At 42.7% G+C, this 17761-nt stretch overlaps 1 protein-coding gene across 7 annotated transcripts in view; it reads left to right on the top strand.

The window, feature by feature from the left end:
* EBF2 (EBF transcription factor 2) overlaps positions 1-17761 on the top strand; it is a 202060-nt gene that overhangs the window by 157868 nt on the left and 26431 nt on the right. For all 7 annotated transcript variants that reach the window (XM_023216867.3, XM_023216869.2, XM_031935949.1 and 4 more), the window contains one exon: positions 685-811. In XM_023216867.3, the coding sequence (XP_023072635.1) occupies positions 685-811 (127 nt within the window). The remainder of the gene's footprint in view (positions 1-684; positions 812-17761) is intronic.

Genomic DNA, 17761 nt, shown 5'->3' with positions numbered 1-17761 from the left:
GCTCACACTGTAATACTAAGCAGAAAAAAAAAAATAAGGAATAGTGCCTATGGATGTAAAATCTAGTTATATAGCACACATTTATAGAAGGGTACTAGAAACATAACAAATGTTGATATTGATCATCTCTATGATGTTAATTTTTAAAAAATATTTTTCTATAATTTCCAAATGTTCTAAATTGGATGTGTTTGACTTTCATCATAATATAAAACATTACAAAAAGATCAGTGACAGTGCTAAGTTGGAGTTGGAACTTGCCAGATCAATATTTGAAGTCATAAACAGGATAGGAGTTCAGCAGAGGAAAGGATTCCAGGGATGAGGGTGGGGTTGGTAGCAGGAGGTGAGAGGGACTTGGGCTGGGCTTGTAGAAATAAAGGACCTAGATTGGTTGAGTTGAGAGGAAATTCCAAGGTTGGGGGGAGGGGGGGGGGGGGGGGAGAGAGAGAGAGAGAGACACACACACACACACAGAGGGACAGACAGAGACACACATACACAGACAGACAGAGACAGGACAGGGATGTTCAGAGTGCATTTGGAGCTAGAAGTACTACAGTTAGAGTAGAGCAGAGAGAAAGAAGCCCCTAGGGAGCAACAGTGGGAGACGCTGTACACCTTATGTCCTGGGTGATGGCTTGTCTAATGGGTATTTTATTTCCCTGCCTATTCATTCCTCAGCTAATAACCCCTCATGCCATCAGAGTACAGACTCCTCCCCGGCACATCCCAGGCGTGGTGGAGGTGACATTATCTTATAAATCTAAACAGTTCTGCAAAGGAGCCCCAGGAAGGTTCATTTACACAGGTAGGTGAGAAAATGATGCCAAGAGAGGCTGGCTTCTGGTTTGCCTTTGCGCTAATTCCCAGCATCCTGATGTTTCTAGGTCTTTTTACTGGTGTGGAAAGAGTGAGCTGAGTGATAGATGTTGAATGGTGATGTGAAGGTTCACTTCTCAATTAGTATTTTACTTAAGCAACTTCTGCATGATCTGGGAGATCACAGCAGCTCATTTCAGGAACACACCTCTACAAATTTAACTCTATTAGAACCATGCTAGAACCATCTTTTATCCACGTGGTCAGATTAAACAATGGAGAGTTATTGGCTGTAACTACATTTTCTTGAAAAGATTCAAGAGAGTTGCCCAGTGACGTTGGAGAGCAATTTGAAGTATTTTAAAACTTCAAGAAGGTAAAAATCATCTGTTAGTCAATATTTGTTGAACTTCTACTTTGTATCAATTGCTTTTTCTAAGCGAAGGGTACGGATGACATGTAAGACTTGATCCCTTCCCCATTTGGAAGTTTAGAAACTTTTGAAGGAGACAACGGTATATTGCGAAGAACAGCTGGTGAATTCATAAATTTGAAATGTTTGGTATTTCCAATGAACGGAATATGAGTTTCAGAAAGAGTTTAGTATGGACAAGAGTAATGGGGTGAGGTGCCAAGGAAGATACGAAAATTGAAGACCATATTTAAGGACAGGGAGAATTTGGATGGGCAAAGAGAGAAAGGGAGAATGTTCTCACTATGGTAATCACATAGGCAAAGGCCACAGGGTGAGGTGAGCACATTCCTACAGGACCAAAAGCTCGTCTGACAGCTGTGGCAATGCATTTTGTACTTACACTAGAACTTATCCTACATGTGCTAGGCGTGTGTATTAGTCCATTTTCATGCTGCTGATAAAGACATACCCGAGACTAGGTAATTTGTAAAGAAAAAGAGGTTCCATGGACTCACAGTTCCATGTGGCTGGGGAGGCCTCACAATCATGGCAGAAGGCGAAAGGCACATCTTACATGGCAGCAGATGAGAGAATGAGAACCAAGCAAAAGGGGAAACCCCCTATAAAATCATCAGATATCGTGAGACTTATTCACTACCATGAGAACAGTATGGGGGAAACTGCCCCCATGATTCAACTCTCTCCCACCGGGTCCCTCCCACAACACATGGGAATTATGGGAGCTACAATTCAAGGTGAGATTTGGGTGGGGACACAGTCAAACCATATCAGCATGGGAGTGAAACAAAACATAAAACAGCTTAAAAACCTTATGTAGTACCTAGTGTAGTCAAATTCCTAGAGACGGAAAGTCAAATGGTGGGTACCAAGGGTTAAGGGAGGGGAAATTGGGGATTTGTTTAATGGGTCCAGAGATTCAGTTTTGCAAGACAAAAAGAGTTCTGGATATGGATGGTGATGATGGTTGTACAGCAATGTGAACTACTTAGCCCATTTGAGCTGTACACTTAAAAGTGATTAAGATGGTAAATTGTATGTTATGTGTATTTTACCACATTTTTTTAAAGTTAAAAACAAAAGAAGCCTTGTAAGGGAGTTTAGACTTGACTTGTCAGGAAATAAGAAGGCATTGAGGGTTTCTGTGCAAGGAAGAGTAACTCAAAGATATTGTCTTCAAAAAAAGAAACGGTGTTGATATAAAGACTGAGTTAATTGGGGAACAACTAGAGGCAGGAAGATCAATGAGGTATTATACTTTGACAGAGAAAATAAAGAGTATAGAGAAAGAAATATATAAACCAAAAAATATAGCAGGCATATTATAAATTTTTAATAATATTATTTTATAGATAGTATAGTCTCTCATTTGTGCTCTGATTCCTACTCTTGTTAAATTGTCAATGTCTGGCTAGCTACCAATTAGGAGTAGATGGAAAGAGGTAATTTTTAGGTCTATTTATTTAAAATTTAGCCTTTGAATTTTCTGTCCTGAGATAAGCACATCTCAGGTGTTATTTTCTGTGGTTCTATGGGAGATTCTGTCACAGTCACAATAAAAAAATTACTGTTCCAGCTCCAAAGGGATGTAGTTCATTCATTCAAGCTAGTATTTATGACCTGCCTGCCATGGGCTGGCACAGCTCTAAGCTCTGGGGTATAGAAGGGAGGAAGGTAAAGTCCCCCATCTTCATAAAGCTTATATTATAGGGGGGAAGACAGATAAGAAAGAAAATAAGTGATATAATTTCAGATAGTGAGAAGTAAGGGAAGGAGAGTGAGGGAGGGTTGGGCAGGCTGGTTAGGGAGACCTCTCTAGGAGGGGACATGGAGCAGAGACCTGAATCCCAGGATGGGGCCAGCTGTGGAAATCCATCCGCCCTTCTCTCCTTCCTCCATCCTCCTCTCCATCCACATTCCCTCCTCCATCGCGGGAGCTCCCTTGGGGCTGGGTTTTCTGTTTGGTCCACTGGTATTCACTGGAGAAGTGCCTGGAAGTCCGTGAATCTGGGGGAAGGGGGTTGTCACAGGTAGAGGGTACAGCAAGATTACAAGTGGGTGGGGGGCCTGGTGTTGATGGGGAAGAGCAAGAATGCCCGTGTGGCTGGAGTGCAGTCAGTGGGGAAGAGAGTGATGGGAGATGAGGTTGGAAAGTCAGGCAGGGCAAGGACTTTGGATGGGAAGACATGGAAGGTGTTGAGCAGACGAGCAACCAGCATCTAGACAGGATTTAAAGCCACAGGACCGGATGAGATTACCATGATAGGGTGGAGAAGTCCAAATATGGTGCCTTGGGAACACCAGCATGCAGGATTACAGATGACAGGAGGAACCTGGGAAGGAGCCTGAGAAAGAGTGGTCAGGGTAGGAGGAAACCAGGAGCGTGGGCTATCCCTGAAGTCAGTTGGAGAGTGAGTCTTATTCCAGGACACTTTTTGCATGTAGAGCTTCTGATATCTCTAGTGTTTCAAAGACACCCCTAGACATGGGTGATGGAGCTGGCCTATAAGGAGATGGGTAGGTATCATAACAGGCACATTGCAGCCAATCCTCAACTCTCTATTGAAGTAAAGAACAATCTCAATAATGAGTAGGGCCATTGATGTAGACAGTTGGAACCAGGTGTTGTGTACGTGTGTGTGTGCGTGTGTAAAAGAGGTCCTCACCCTTGGCCACACCGTAAATGATCAGTGCCCAGGTCAAACCCCAGACCAATTAGACATGAATTTCTGAAGGTAGGACCCAGGAAGAAGTGTCACCCATTCATTTACTCAACAAACACATGCTCTGAACACACAAAATCAATAATATCAGTACACCTCTATCAGCTTACAGTTCTAGAATGGGAGATGACAAAAGTGAAAAACAACAACAACAACAACAACAATGGGAGGTGGCTACTGTTACATTATAATAATTAGATTCAGCCCCTAAAATTAAAAAAGGGTTATAGGGGCACTATGCAGGGAGTGACTAGCTTTGGGGAATCAGGGAAGGCTTCCCAGAGGAGGTAGTAATAGATGACATTTTTGAAGCAAAGTAGGAATTTGCCAGACAGAATGAGGAGGCTGTGGTCGACAGATCTTGGAAACACAGTACCTAGCAAAAGAGGAGCCTATACACCTGTGAAAATAACAGATGTTATGTTATATGTAAATTCAAATAATTTGAGAGATTAAGGGACTATGAAGATCATCTAGTCAAAGTCCTTCTTTTGCAGAAGAGAAAACTGAAACCTAAGCAGAAGTGATTTGCTAGTAATTGCCTGTTGAATTAAAGATGGCATTAGAACCAAGATTCAGGCCTCTGGCCATCGTGCCTGGTGTCTTTCTGATGCTACTTTAGCAAGCCATATCAGAAAATATCTCTGTTTTCTTCATGTGCTGAGACATTAACAACTTTTGCGTGAAGTGTATGTTTATTGAGCGATGCTCGCTGTGCTCAACGTTGAGCTCTATGCTGGGGCTATCGGAGAGAAGTCAAACCAGGGTCTCCCACCTTCCTGACGTTACAACACGCTGACATAAAGTTGAACTGCTCATGCTCTGGAATTAGATACCTGGACTCATAGCGTGGCTTGCCTCCTGAATTGTTCTTGAATCTTGGGGAAGTGACTTAACCTCTTTTCCCCCCATCTGTAAAATGGGCTACCTACAGAGCTGAGGACTAAAGGATACAGTGCATGGCAACTGTGGTGGGCTGGCAAAGGTTTAACAACTGGCTCTTCAGGAAGGTGATTTTCTTTTTTAAGGCATGGGTTTATACCATTTACTGATTTCCATGGTCAAATACTCTCACCATGGCAGATTGCAAGCTACCACTCAAGTAGCTCACGACGTTCCTGAAAACTTCACCACCTGCCTTCACAAGCTGGTGCAGCCAGGCCTCTTCATGGAAAGTACCTGGGATAGAGAGTGGATAGAATGGCCCATATCTTATTAGTCAAAAAGTGGTTTATTATTTATATTATTCTTATTATTACTGAAATGGGAAAAGTCCCCTTGTCTCCCTCGCAGGGTGTGCGATGGGGCTGTGGCTCGCTTCTTCAGTGCCCCACTGCTCAAACCTCTAGGGGAGCATGCAGACGGGCAGGCTGTGGGGCTCTGACCCCATGGCAGTGTCTAGGGGTGAATGTTTACTGCTGAAGCCCCAGTGGGGGTGTGTTACAGGTGTTCTTTTTAATTTAGCTTTCCATAGGCGGCTTGTGTTACTCAGCTCAATTAGATCCCTGTCTTATCACAAGGACAGAGGGCTTTCATATTCCAAGGTTCTTGCTTTGGTGTAGCGGAAGAATTGGATCACACCTGGGCTTGGAGAATGAGTGCAAGGTTTTATCGAGGAGAGGTAGCTCTCAGCAGATGGGGGAGCCAGAAGGGAGATGGTTTGCGCCCGGCCTCTCGGCAGCCCAGGTTCTCCTCCGACTGCCCCAGCCCCATTCTGTGTTGTTCTGCCGGTTGGTGGCCTGCCAGTGCCTGTTGGTGCGTTCCTCTGGATGTCCAGCTGGCCAGGTGTTCCTCCGCTGATGTATGTCTGCCTTCTAGGGTCTTGGGGTATATATAGGCACAGAATGGGGGCATGGCAGGCCAGGATGGTCTTGGGAAATGCAACATTTGGGCAGGAAAGCAAAAATGCCTGTCCTCACTTAGGTTCATGGGCACAGGCCCGGGGTGGAACCCTAGCCAGGGACCAAGCCTTCCCTTCCCCAGCACTTCCATTCCCCACTTCCATATCATTTAAAGGTACCACACCATTCCCTTGCCAGTACTTCTGTAGCATTAACATTAGCCTTATCAGTATGGAGACTGAATTAAACAAGGAATTGCCAACCTGATGAGGACTAAAAGGAGTTGTGTAGGATGCGGGGAACATATGCCAGGGGAATTGAACCTCCTTAAACTGAGTTGATGGGGAGGATTTAGAATAGACGAGAGGAAACAGTATGTGCAAAGGCCCTGGGATAGGCAAGAACATTGGATATATTTTATGAACAGAGCAGAAAGAATAAGTTTAAGAGAGGCTGCATTCAAGCTGCAAGGGAGGGCAGGGGCCAGGTCACGTCAAGGCTTGTTTTTTTCAGCTCTTCTTCAAGCGCGGTGGGAAGCTTTGGGAATATTCCACCATCAGATTTGCCTTTTAAAAGATCATTTTGGCTACAGTGCAGAGGATAGCTTGGAAGCCAGGTTGGATGCAGGGAGGTCACTTGGAGGCCAGTGGGGTGGCCCAGGCCAGAAATGATGGTAGCTTGGAGCAGAGTGCTGGCGGTGGGGACAGGCAGAAGTGGATAAAATTTAGGAGGTAGCATTGACACAACTTGATTGATTGGATGGGGTGAAGGTTGGGGAGGGGAGGGAGGGGACGACGCTCAGGTTTCAGAGTTGAAAAATTGGGTGGGTATAGTTTAGAAAGTGATTTTTTTTTTTAAAGGTATAACGTGCTAAGGGAGTTCAGAGGAAGGACAAAATACTTCCAGCTGGTGGAGAGGTGGGAAGATTTAATATTGTAAAGATGTCGATTAATGAATACATTTAACACAGTGCCAATCAAAATACCAACAAAATGTTTGGGGAAACTTTACAAAAGTTCACCTGGGAAGGAAAGGTGCTAAAAGAGGATTTTGAAAAATGAGAGGACCTTGCCCTGCCAGACATTAAAACCTATTTTAAGTTTCAATAATTAAAAGAATATGGGGCTTTGTAGGAACATACAGAAATGTCATGCAACAGAAGAGAACATTTAAAAAATAAACACTTTGCACACATTAAGGGTATAAATACTTAGGTATTAGTAGGTGAGGGAAGCCAGGTCAGGTCAACGTAGAAAAGATGGAATGCTTAACAAATGTGCTGGGTCAACTAGTTAAGCATTAAAAGAGAAAGTTAGATTTTAAATTTCATAGCATATAAACTAAAATGTATTCAAATTAAATATTTTTATTAAAAATGTAGACATTTCAGAAGATTACAGATTTAAAGAGTAATTATCATTTTGAGACTTGTTAACATTGAGGCCAAAGACAGGCACCATCAAGCAAAAGATATGATTACGTAAAAGGAAAATGTTTGTGTCAATATGCCAGGCATTAAAGGGAAAAGGACAACCTGAGAACATATTTGCTCTACGTGGCCTATTATCTTAATTATAAAAAGATTTTTTCCTTTATTCAGAAAAAAATTTATTTTGTGCCTACTGGTTGTTAACTGCTATGTTATACATTGTGGAAAAAGAGGAGAACATTAGGTATCTTAGAAATTAAAGAGGAAAAGACAAATACCCAACTAGAAAGCTAGCAATGAACATCAAGAGTTAAATTCAGGAAGGAAGATAAGTAAACAAATAAACCTTTTATAATAAAAAATCCCAACCACATTAATAAATAAATGCAAATTAAGGCAACAAGACCACCTTTTTTTCCCTATCAAGTTGGCAAAGATTTTCTTTTAAACAAATGAAAATACTCAGGTTGACAAAATTCAAAGACAATGGGGACTTTCTAAGATACTACTGCAGGATACTCTAGACAGGATTTAAAGCCATAGGACCAGATGAGATCGCCATGGAGGAGTAGAGAAGTCCAAATATGGCATCTTGGGAATACCAGCATGCAGGATTAAAGACGACAGAAGGAACCTGGGAAGGAGCCTGAAAAGAAGTGGTCAGGGTAGGAGGAAACCAGGGCTGTCCCTGAAGTCAGCTGGAGAGTGGGTCTTGTTCCAGGACACTTTCCGCATGTAGAGCTCTGGTATCTCTAGTGTTTCAAAGACACACCTGGACGTGGGTGACAGAGCTATAAGGAGATGGGTAGGTATCATAACTATCTAAGATACTATTGCAGGAGTGTAAATTTGATAAGAGAACACCTGAAGATGTATGTGCCCTTTGACCCAGCAATTCTACTTCTAGAAATGTCTACCTAGGAAATAACTGAGTTTGCTGGAAGACCGTTCATGGGAGTTTATTATAATGAAAAATTGAAAGTATCCTCAGTGTGAATCTTAAAACCAAACAAGTTGTAGTAGGGAATTTCTGAAATCATCCTGCAACCGAGGAAACACATCTAGACTAATATGGGGAAGTGTACAGTTCTGGCAACTAGGAGGAACAGAGGCGTTGACATGCTGGAGTCAGCTCACACAGGCTCACAAGAACTGGCAAAGTTTCAGCAATTTTGCTGTTAAATTATGTAAGCAAATTGAACATTATGTTAAAAACAAAGGTAATAAATACTCAAGGCTTGTCCTTTCATACTACATTAAAAAAAAAAGAAAAAGAAAATATCCTCATTGTACATTAGGGGATTCATTAAACAAATAAGAGAACGTCTTCTACACTTTTTTAGAGACATTAAAAATAATGCCATGGATGGATATTTATTTACATGAAAGGCATCTGTGATATGGGTTTTAAAGGAGCTTTAAAATAGTCTGCGTGATATGACCCAATGTTTAGATATATGAAAAATGAGTAGTTTTACAAACAACCCTAGTAGGGTACAGAATTCTGCATGCCGAGATGTTGAACAATGGTGGTTTCTCAGTGTTGTTGTTATTCAAATTTTTTTATGTTGCTTACTTGTATCTATTTTCTAGTAAAATTAAATAATTTAAAAATTAGAACCAGCCGGGCGAGGTGGCGGGCGGCTATAGTCCCAGCTACTCTGGAGGCTGAGGCAGGAGAATGGCTAAACCTGGGAGGCGGAGCTTGCAGTGAGCTGAGATCCGGCCACTGCACTCCAGCCTGGGCGACAAAGCGAGACTCCGTCTCAGGAAATAAATAAATAAATAAATAAATAGATAGATAGATAGATAGATAGATAGATAGATAGATAGATAGATAGAAGAATAAAGTATGGCACAATATAGTGTCACACCTTTAAATACTGAAACAATGCACATTAGTAAACTTGATTTTTCAGGTACAAAGTATTTCTAGCCTGATAGCTGGTGGTACTTCTTCCAGAAACCGCCTTTGAGAAGGAAGGGCCTTCGGGGGCAGTCGGGGTGAGGAGGGGAGGGACCCAGGAGTTTGTTCGTTCACGAATAAAGAAGAGTCAAAACTACAAATGCTGTCAGGGATGGCTCAGGAGTCTGGCCACTCTCTAGGAAAACTTCCACCCCCAGACGGCTGAGCGAAGTACCGCCTGGGCTGGCGGAAACAGGAAGCTGATGTCATCCATGGAGGGTTCTAGATCCCACAGGAAATGCTTTGGTGGCCTCCTGTCTTCCCCACTGAACTGGCAGCTACTGACGTGAAAAGCCAATTGCGTCTTAATCCACCATCAGTGCTTCCACAGGAACCTGCTGATGGGCTGTTCCACCTCAGAGCTGAGTCTTCACTTTGGTCACCTGGAGAGCCATGGCCTGTTCCCTAGGAGGAGAAGGACAAAGCCCTCCCGGCTTTCCAGCCACCCTGAAGCACTGACCCATGAACCCTGGACGCCTGGGCCGCTTCACTGTAGAACAGTGCTCCTAGGCTGCGGTAGGCCTAGACGAACCACTCAGCTCCAATGGCAAGGTGGACAAAAAGTCATTCTGGTTCCGGAGGAAAAGGCAAAACTTGAAACCTAGAGGGTTTTAAAAGGTGCAGAGTGAGTGCTGTGAGCAGGACAGGATCTGAGAGGAGATGCATTGGACCAGCCGGAAGCGCTGCCTTCAGGGGCTGGCCTAGTGGTCCACTGCTTGTGTCTACTTTCACCCGATCACTGATCTCTCTGAGCCTCATTTCCATCATCTGTAAAGCTCTGGTGCCAATTATGCTGTTACCCAAAGGTGTTTCCCTAATTTGGCTGATCATAAGAATTATGCTTGGCACCATTCCAGACAATACCAAATCATACTCTTCTGACAGAGTCTGGGAATCTGTATTTTAAACAAAGAAATGAGTTTGAGAAACCTGAGTTCTGCTCCTGAGGCTGTTGGAGAGGCTTTCTGGCCTATAAAGCACTCCACCCATGGGAGGGTTCTTATGAGACTGGGTCCGTTCACCAGGAGCACAATATTAGTGTTTACTCTTATGTAGAACTTTCTAGAGGGAGAGTCCTGCAGGAGACTCCAGAAAACCTTTCCTCTTTCCACCGGTGCCCCACTGCACACACTCTGTGGTCTATAGTCCAACTGTTGACATTTTCTGTATCCAAGGATATACCACCATGACAGAGCCAAGCCCATTATTAGGTGTACCTGGTTAATTAGCCACACCCCCATGGTTGCCACTGCCAACTACAGCACAAACAACCTCAGGGCTCTGAAAAATAACACATTTTCTTTGCACATGTGACTTTGCAGGTCTATTTTCCACTAACCATGGTTTGCTAACGTGCAACTTGCTCCTGCACAATTGAGAGAGCCACATGAGAACAGGGCTCATTAGGGAAAGTCCAGTTGCCTCTTAACTGGTTTGAGACCTGGAGGAAGTATGCCAGGCTAGGCAGAGAGAAGAGGAGAAGAGATCCTCTGTTTTCCTCGCAGACTTTTCCATAGAGAACTGGCAATGCAGAAAAATAATCCTAGTAGGGGCACCCAATAGAACCACAGTGACTGGTTGTGCAGGGACTTCTTGGCTGTCTTGACTTCAGGTGGCAGCGAGTATGCAGGGAGAGGATATCAGAGCATGGTATTTGGGGGTGGAAAGGTCATTGTCTCTAACTGTCAAATCTGCACCAACCACAGAATCCAGGGCAAAACACAATGTGTGAAGACATGGGGGTAAATGAGCATAGCTTTTCACTATTGTTCCTGGGCTACACATTAGACAGCTGGTTAAGAAGTCTTTTGTAAGTTCTATCATAAGACAGAATAATAAGCAAAAATGACAGTAGTTCAATAATCACATCTGTCATCTATTAAGCACATAAGGCAAGGCTCTGTCCTACAGGCTCGAGTATCACCACCTTTGTCTGTGATGACAGTTCGATGAGTATCTCAACCTCATAGTTGAGATCCTGCTACCTACAGAAATTAAGTCACTTGCCTAAGGTCACCAAGCTATGATGAATCCTAGATGTCTTATTCCAAAGTTCTGCTCTTAACACCTACCTGTACTACTTCCCAATACTGTACAGTTTGTTAGAAAAAATGATACCAAGGCCATCTGTTTGGTCTTGTCTTGTTTTACTTGGCAGATGATGCCTTGGCTCTTGGGCTGTTACTCTGGAGAGGTGCACAGGAAATAGGATGTGGCCGGTGAGCATGAAGGGTGTCTCAGAAGATGCCTTACCTGGGCCCTGGTTTTCAGATTGTAATATGGGAATATTTTTGCTACTCTCCTGAGAGGGTCTGAGAATCTGTATTTTATTTTATTTTTTATTGTTATATTTTAAGTTTTATTTTACTTTAAGTTCTGGGATACATGTGCAGGACGTACAGATTTGTTACATAGGTATACGTGTGCCATGGTGGTTTTCTGCACAGATCGATCCATCACCTAGCTATTAGCTATTATAACGCACCCTGCGTGCATTAGCTACTTGTCCTGATGCTGTTCCTCTCCCTGCCCAACCCCACCTGCCAACAGTGCATGCTGTTCCCCTCCTGTGTCCACGTGTTCTCATTGTTCAGCTCCCACTTATGAGTGAGAACATGCGGTGTTTGGTTTTCTGTTCCTGTGTTAGTTTGCTGAGGATGATGGCTTCCAGCTTCATCCATGTCCCTGCAAATGACATGCTCTCATTCCTTTTTATGGCTGCATAGTATTCCACAGTGTATATATACCACATTTTCGTTATCCAGTCTATCATTGATGGGCATTTGGGTTGGTTCCAAGTCTTTGCTTTTGTGAATAGTGCTTCAACAAACATATGTGTGCATGTTTCTTTATAATAGAATGATTTATATTCCTTTGGGTATATACCTAGTAATGGGATTGCCAAGTCAAATGGCAGATCCTTAAGGATTGAGGACCTGTCTTCCATGGTGGTTGAACTAATTTAGGGAATGTATATTTTAAAGAAATGAGTTTGTGAGACCTAAGTTCTGCTTATGAGGCTGTTGTAGAGACTTTTTGGCTTATAAGCACTCTACCCATGGGAGCGTTCTTAGGAGACTGGGTCTTTTCACCGTGAACACAATAGTAATGCCTGCTCTTAGGTGGAACTTTCTAGAAAACTCAAAAAGCAGGAGTCATGAAGGGGAGGCTCCAGTCAGTATGATATGCTAGACTCAGAGCCTGTGAAGTGCCTTGAATTCTTTAGAAGTCATAGAAATTATCCTCTCTACAAATAACTGAAGTTGCAGGAGGCAAAGAAATATGAACTCCACATTTTTATTAAGCTTGAGAGAACTTGGCGCTGGGGCAGGCTGTTGTATAGAAGAGAGCTGATGACGGAGTGAAGAGGCAGGAATTTGCATTCCAACTTTCAGGAAAAACAACTATTCTTTGTGCCATTTTTCTAACCTAAAAATGGGGATATACTTACCCCATTAGAAAGATAAAATTATATACATATGTAAAGGTATTTATGTATATAAATATAGAACCACAAGCACAATTCACTGTTGTAAGCATCTGGTGGGAGGATACATGCAGCTCTGGGAAGCTCGGGGCAGCGTCCTCCCTCATTGCTGTTGCAACAGTGCTGGGCTTCTTTGTGTGTCTTTTGGAAAATGTGGATTCTTCTTGAAAGACCTACCACATCGTGCCCTGAATATCTCGATCTAGATTAGAGATCAGGTTTTTGCAGGAGACAGAGAAGGCCAAGGCAGCCCAAGAACATGGACTTTGCAGGTGAGGGGCAGGGGGTCACAAGGAAGCAGGTGTTAAAGGGTGGAAGCCTTTCAATACCTGAAATTCCAGTACTTTGGGAGGCTGAGGCCAGAGGATCACTTGAGGCCAGGAGTTTGAGACAAACCCAGGCAAGATCCCATCTCTGAAAAAATAAAATAAAATTAGCCAGGCTGGCGGGGTGTGGGGCCTATAGTCCCAGCTCTTGGGAGCCCAAGGTGGGAGAAATGCATGAGCCCAGAAGACCGAGGCTGCAGTGAGCTATGATTGCATCACTGTACTCCAGCCTGGGCAACAGAGGGAAACCTTGTTTCTTAAATAAATAAATAAATAATTTTTAAAAAAGAACCCAGAAGTTCTTGTAAGCGATAAATAATAAAAGGTGGACCAAAGGAGCAGAAGAGATTGACCACGCCCCAGCTGGCCCAGGTACACGCAGAGTAGGTGCTTGATAAGAGGTGTGCAGGAGAACTTAGAGGTCTACATAGACGACCTGCTAATTGAGATGCACCAAGAAACCAGAGAATTCACGCTAACTAACCCCCTCTCCCAGAATACTACTTATCTTCTACTTTAGCAAAAAACAACTTTTTTTTTCCTGTTCGTTATTTGGGGGAAAGTGTTCAACAGGATTAAGGCAAGAACAGGCAGCAGCTGGGAGGAAAAATTAGAGACCGAGGTTTTTCCACATACCCCCAAATCATACCCCAAACAGCCTCCTCCCCGAGGCTCTGTGCGAATTGTGGCGCCTGCCTTCATAAAGCTGTGCTGCACAGATGTGCAAACTGGATTTCAAATGTTAATAGCTCATCCACTTCGCATTTGTTTTTTCCCCGTATAGCATTATCCTGGAAAAAAAAAAGTCCCTTTGAAGAAATGAATCTGATTTTTAGTTAAAAATACCCAATTCAGACATCAGAAACTGGCCCGAGTACAACTATTCCCTGTTCGAACTGGAGACAGGTTGAGTCAATAGCCCCCCTGGTAGCCCACACTTTTACTGAAGTTGTCTCCACTCCCACCTCTTGTGAAATTCAGATACATCCTTCAGCTGAGTCTGAGGAATGATGTCTCTGTTGTTAGCCCCAGAATAGGGGGCTGTTGTTTCACTAGAGACATCCCAGCCCCTTAATGGACTGGTGCACTCGGCTGTAATATTCTAAATACACATTGCAGAGAGCAAGAACGTATTTATAACTGCTCCGTTGTGGCATTTAGATTTACCCTTGAAATTTATCTTTAATTTTTACAGTTGTCTCCTTAACCATGTATATTATTCCCTTCTTCAAATAATCTGTCTTGCTGCTGCAGTTTTTCTGGAAACCAAAGTGTAATTAAATATTAAATTAATATTTCATTTAAAATTAAATATCAGAGGCTTCCGTCTAATCTTTCGCTTGTGCATTGTTGGTTCTCTCCTCATATTCTTGTTCCTGTGTCCACAAAGGCAGGTACCGCCTCTTAATAATGTGTTCCTATATTATCTCTGTTCCTTTTTGTTTTTAAATTGGTGACACTGAACTTTTGCTACATTGAAACAAATGGATGTGGGAAGAGATTTCAATGTAGCCAAGGTTAAAGACAACTTAATTCAACAACTCTTGATTTCAGCTCTACCCTGCACTCCTCAGAGAAGAAAACTGCTGCTCTAAATCAGTGATAGCCTTAGAATCATAAAATGTAAGAGTTTGAAAGGGGTCTTAGATGCCATTTACCCCAATCCTTTGTCTTCACAGATAAATAAACCAAAGCCTTACCTGGCCAAGCGACCCAATAAAGGTGGTGTCATTTGTTAGTGTCAGGAACTAAGGCAGCTCCCAAGCTAGGACCAGCTTTATCCCATCACACCATCATATGCAATGAAAAACTTAGGAGCATTTAAGTGCGAATTTAATGTAGCCTTTGCATGTTGGACACATGAGGAATAGGGCAGAAAGGAGATGATCGGACCAGGAAATTGGAAGAAGGACAAGGGAGAGAGAAGGGAACCCAAATCCTAGCACATGGAAGACAGACTTTATGGGAATGAACATGTGGGAACAAAGTACTACGTAAGGAAAGAGGACGGAGACATCCTAAAGTGGCATGAAGGCAGGAGCTCGTCTGTGTTTATCTAAATTCCTCCCGAAGCCAGATCATTTCATGCCTTCCTATGCTGTCAACAGAGAGTAATTCTCCTTGGCCAAAGCCACGTGGCAGGTACTGTTAAAGCATGTTTTCTCTTCCATTGCCAGTCAATGTCTGTCTTTTGGTCTTGTGTTTATATGGCAGTCACATTATATAGATTTAAGGTTTTGTTGTTGTTGTTGTTGTTGTTGTTTTGTTTTGTTTTTTTTTTTTTTTTTGCTTTGTTTCTTACCGTGCAAAGAAAACCTTTCAATGGTTTTCCTTATTCTTGAAGAAAGTTGGAATTTAGAGTTAGGACTGTAGGGATTCTCTAGTTCTGTGGGCTGTCACCCTTAGGAGACCATGGGCTCTGTGAACATCTGATGAAATGAAGCTCCCTTTCTGCAGATAATGCACAGATGCAGAAACACATGGCTAGGCTTAGAATTTCTACTTTTATTGGCCTCCTGATGACCATCTGCAGACTCCATGGTAATCCTAGGATCCAAGGGAAGACTCACTGGTGAGTAACCTGCAACCGAGGCCAGTGGTGTGATCCGCCAACATCCCCAGAGTGGCAGCCCAGTTGAGAACTCAGATCTTCCCTCACCCATCGTCATCCTCTCTCACATTTTTGCAAAGAAAAGCGACCAGGCCTTGATGATGCCATCTTTGCAATCAGTACCCTTGCTGGTCAAGAGCATAAATGACCTCCAGCCTGCAGTGTCAAGGCCATAATTGTTAAGGGCTGAACAGGGTTCTAACCAAGGGTCCCCTTCATTTTTGTGAAACAGAAGTAGAAGTATAAGATGGGGTAAGCATTATCTGCTCTCTGTGCCTCCTCTTAAGGAAAGAAAATTAAAACCATGTAGAATTTTATATCTCACTAATCCTTTGGGAAAATTAATATTGAGCACTAGCCAGCTTTTTTTTTTTTTTTTTTTTTTTGAAGAGTGGTTCCCAGTAGATATTTTTAGTTAAATATTATTTACTTAAAAAAAGAAACCATTCACACATTGCTTATAGTTTATATCTATTTATTGGGTCCAAGATATATGTAAGTAATCTCATATATTATACCCGCAATCAAAATGAGAAATGGCACATGAGATCCAGGCTCTCAAGAGAAATATTATGAAATCTCAAGGTATTGATGAAAGTTTTTTAAGGCTGATCCAAATGGGATTTAGATTCTGTGGCAGTTGAAATGTGTATTATTAAACTCCTTAAGCAAACCCGAATGACTCCCAGTGGAGGATTAAGACATTCTATGTATAGCAAAGACGAAATTCTCATGTCTGAGTTTTCTCTCTTGAATTCCCTCTTGATTAGCTTCTGTAATATTTAACTTCATGCCATGCCATAATTATTTAATAAAAGGTAAATATAAATTATATTTCAGTGGGGCTATGACCTTTTACCTTAATGTTATATTACTAAAGAAAGACATAGATAAATAGAGCCTATAGATTGAAGCATATTTTTAATTTACTCTGTTTTTGCCTTGCCAGCACTTCTCTGTATCCCTGTCAGCCAAAGGGTTGGCAGAACTTCACAGCATCCCTGCACTCCATGTGGTAGGCGAGGTTGTAAATTTACACTGATGATGGCAGTTAATGGCCTGGTTGGCCCTTGGAGACGCTCTTGGTGCTGGTCTTGGGCACCTCATTAGTTAATTGAGCTTTGCTTGGCTCACACCAGAGCTGAAAAGCCAGAGAACGCCCAGGGAAGTAGCGAGGGGGAGGGAGGAAGTTGGGATTCAAGGTGAAGCTGAACCTAAAAGACGCAAAAGCAGTTGGGAAAGTCAGTCTGGAACCAAAGGGTTGTCAAACCCGGCCATGTGTTAAAGGCTGAGGTCCCTCTTATGGTTTACTGTTGGCTAAACAGAGCTGGAGTACTTTCAACTTCATGCTTTCTACTTCCAATGTGCACTTGGTTAAATGAAATTCTGTGTGTGTGTATGTGTGAGTGTGATTTTCCCTGTCTATGTAGACAACTGTGCTTTACTGTCCTCTCTCTCATTTTGATGCACACAAGATGTATCCCATAGTTTGTGCCTATGAAGTCTGGCAGGGACCTGCCAAAAAACAACATAAAAATAGACAATCATGCCTTATCTACTTATTCAGTTTAAAACATGAATTGCCAACCCAGTGTGGTCAAGATACTCTGCCGTGTCTAATTTGGGAGCTGGGGAAGGGAGGGCAGGCAAAAGAAACCAGACGTGACCCTGTATCCTAGTGGTTTGCAATCTGGTTGGGAGAACAATGGGTGCAAATGTGTGATAAATTATATTTTTAAAAAATTCATCTGTATCCCACCTCTGTGCACTGATTAGAGCCCAGCTCCAGAAAATTCCTCTGCGAGCAGCAGGGAGGACCAAGGGATAAGGACAGTGGTGTTGGGGGTCCCTGGCTGGACCCCCACAGTGCTCTTGGGAGAGGCAGTGCACTTGCCAGGGCAGGGGACAGCCATGCAGACGGAAAGGGACAAAGACAGAAATGGAGACAGGGAGGGGTTAGATTTTCTGCCTTATGGGATATCTGTTTAGTTTGCATTCAGCACGTTGTGAGTGTACCCATATCAATACTTTTCCTGTTTTCTCTAAGAAAATCTGCACTTTGGCTAGCAAAATGGTGCATATTTCTAAAAAAAAAAAAAAAAAAAAAAAAAAAAATTAGGCAA

This window comes from Piliocolobus tephrosceles, chromosome 7, assembly GCF_002776525.5.
Source record: "Piliocolobus tephrosceles isolate RC106 chromosome 7, ASM277652v3, whole genome shotgun sequence".
Taxonomy (NCBI): domain Eukaryota; kingdom Metazoa; phylum Chordata; class Mammalia; order Primates; family Cercopithecidae; genus Piliocolobus; species Piliocolobus tephrosceles.
This window is presented reverse-complemented; position numbering and strand designations above follow the sequence as displayed.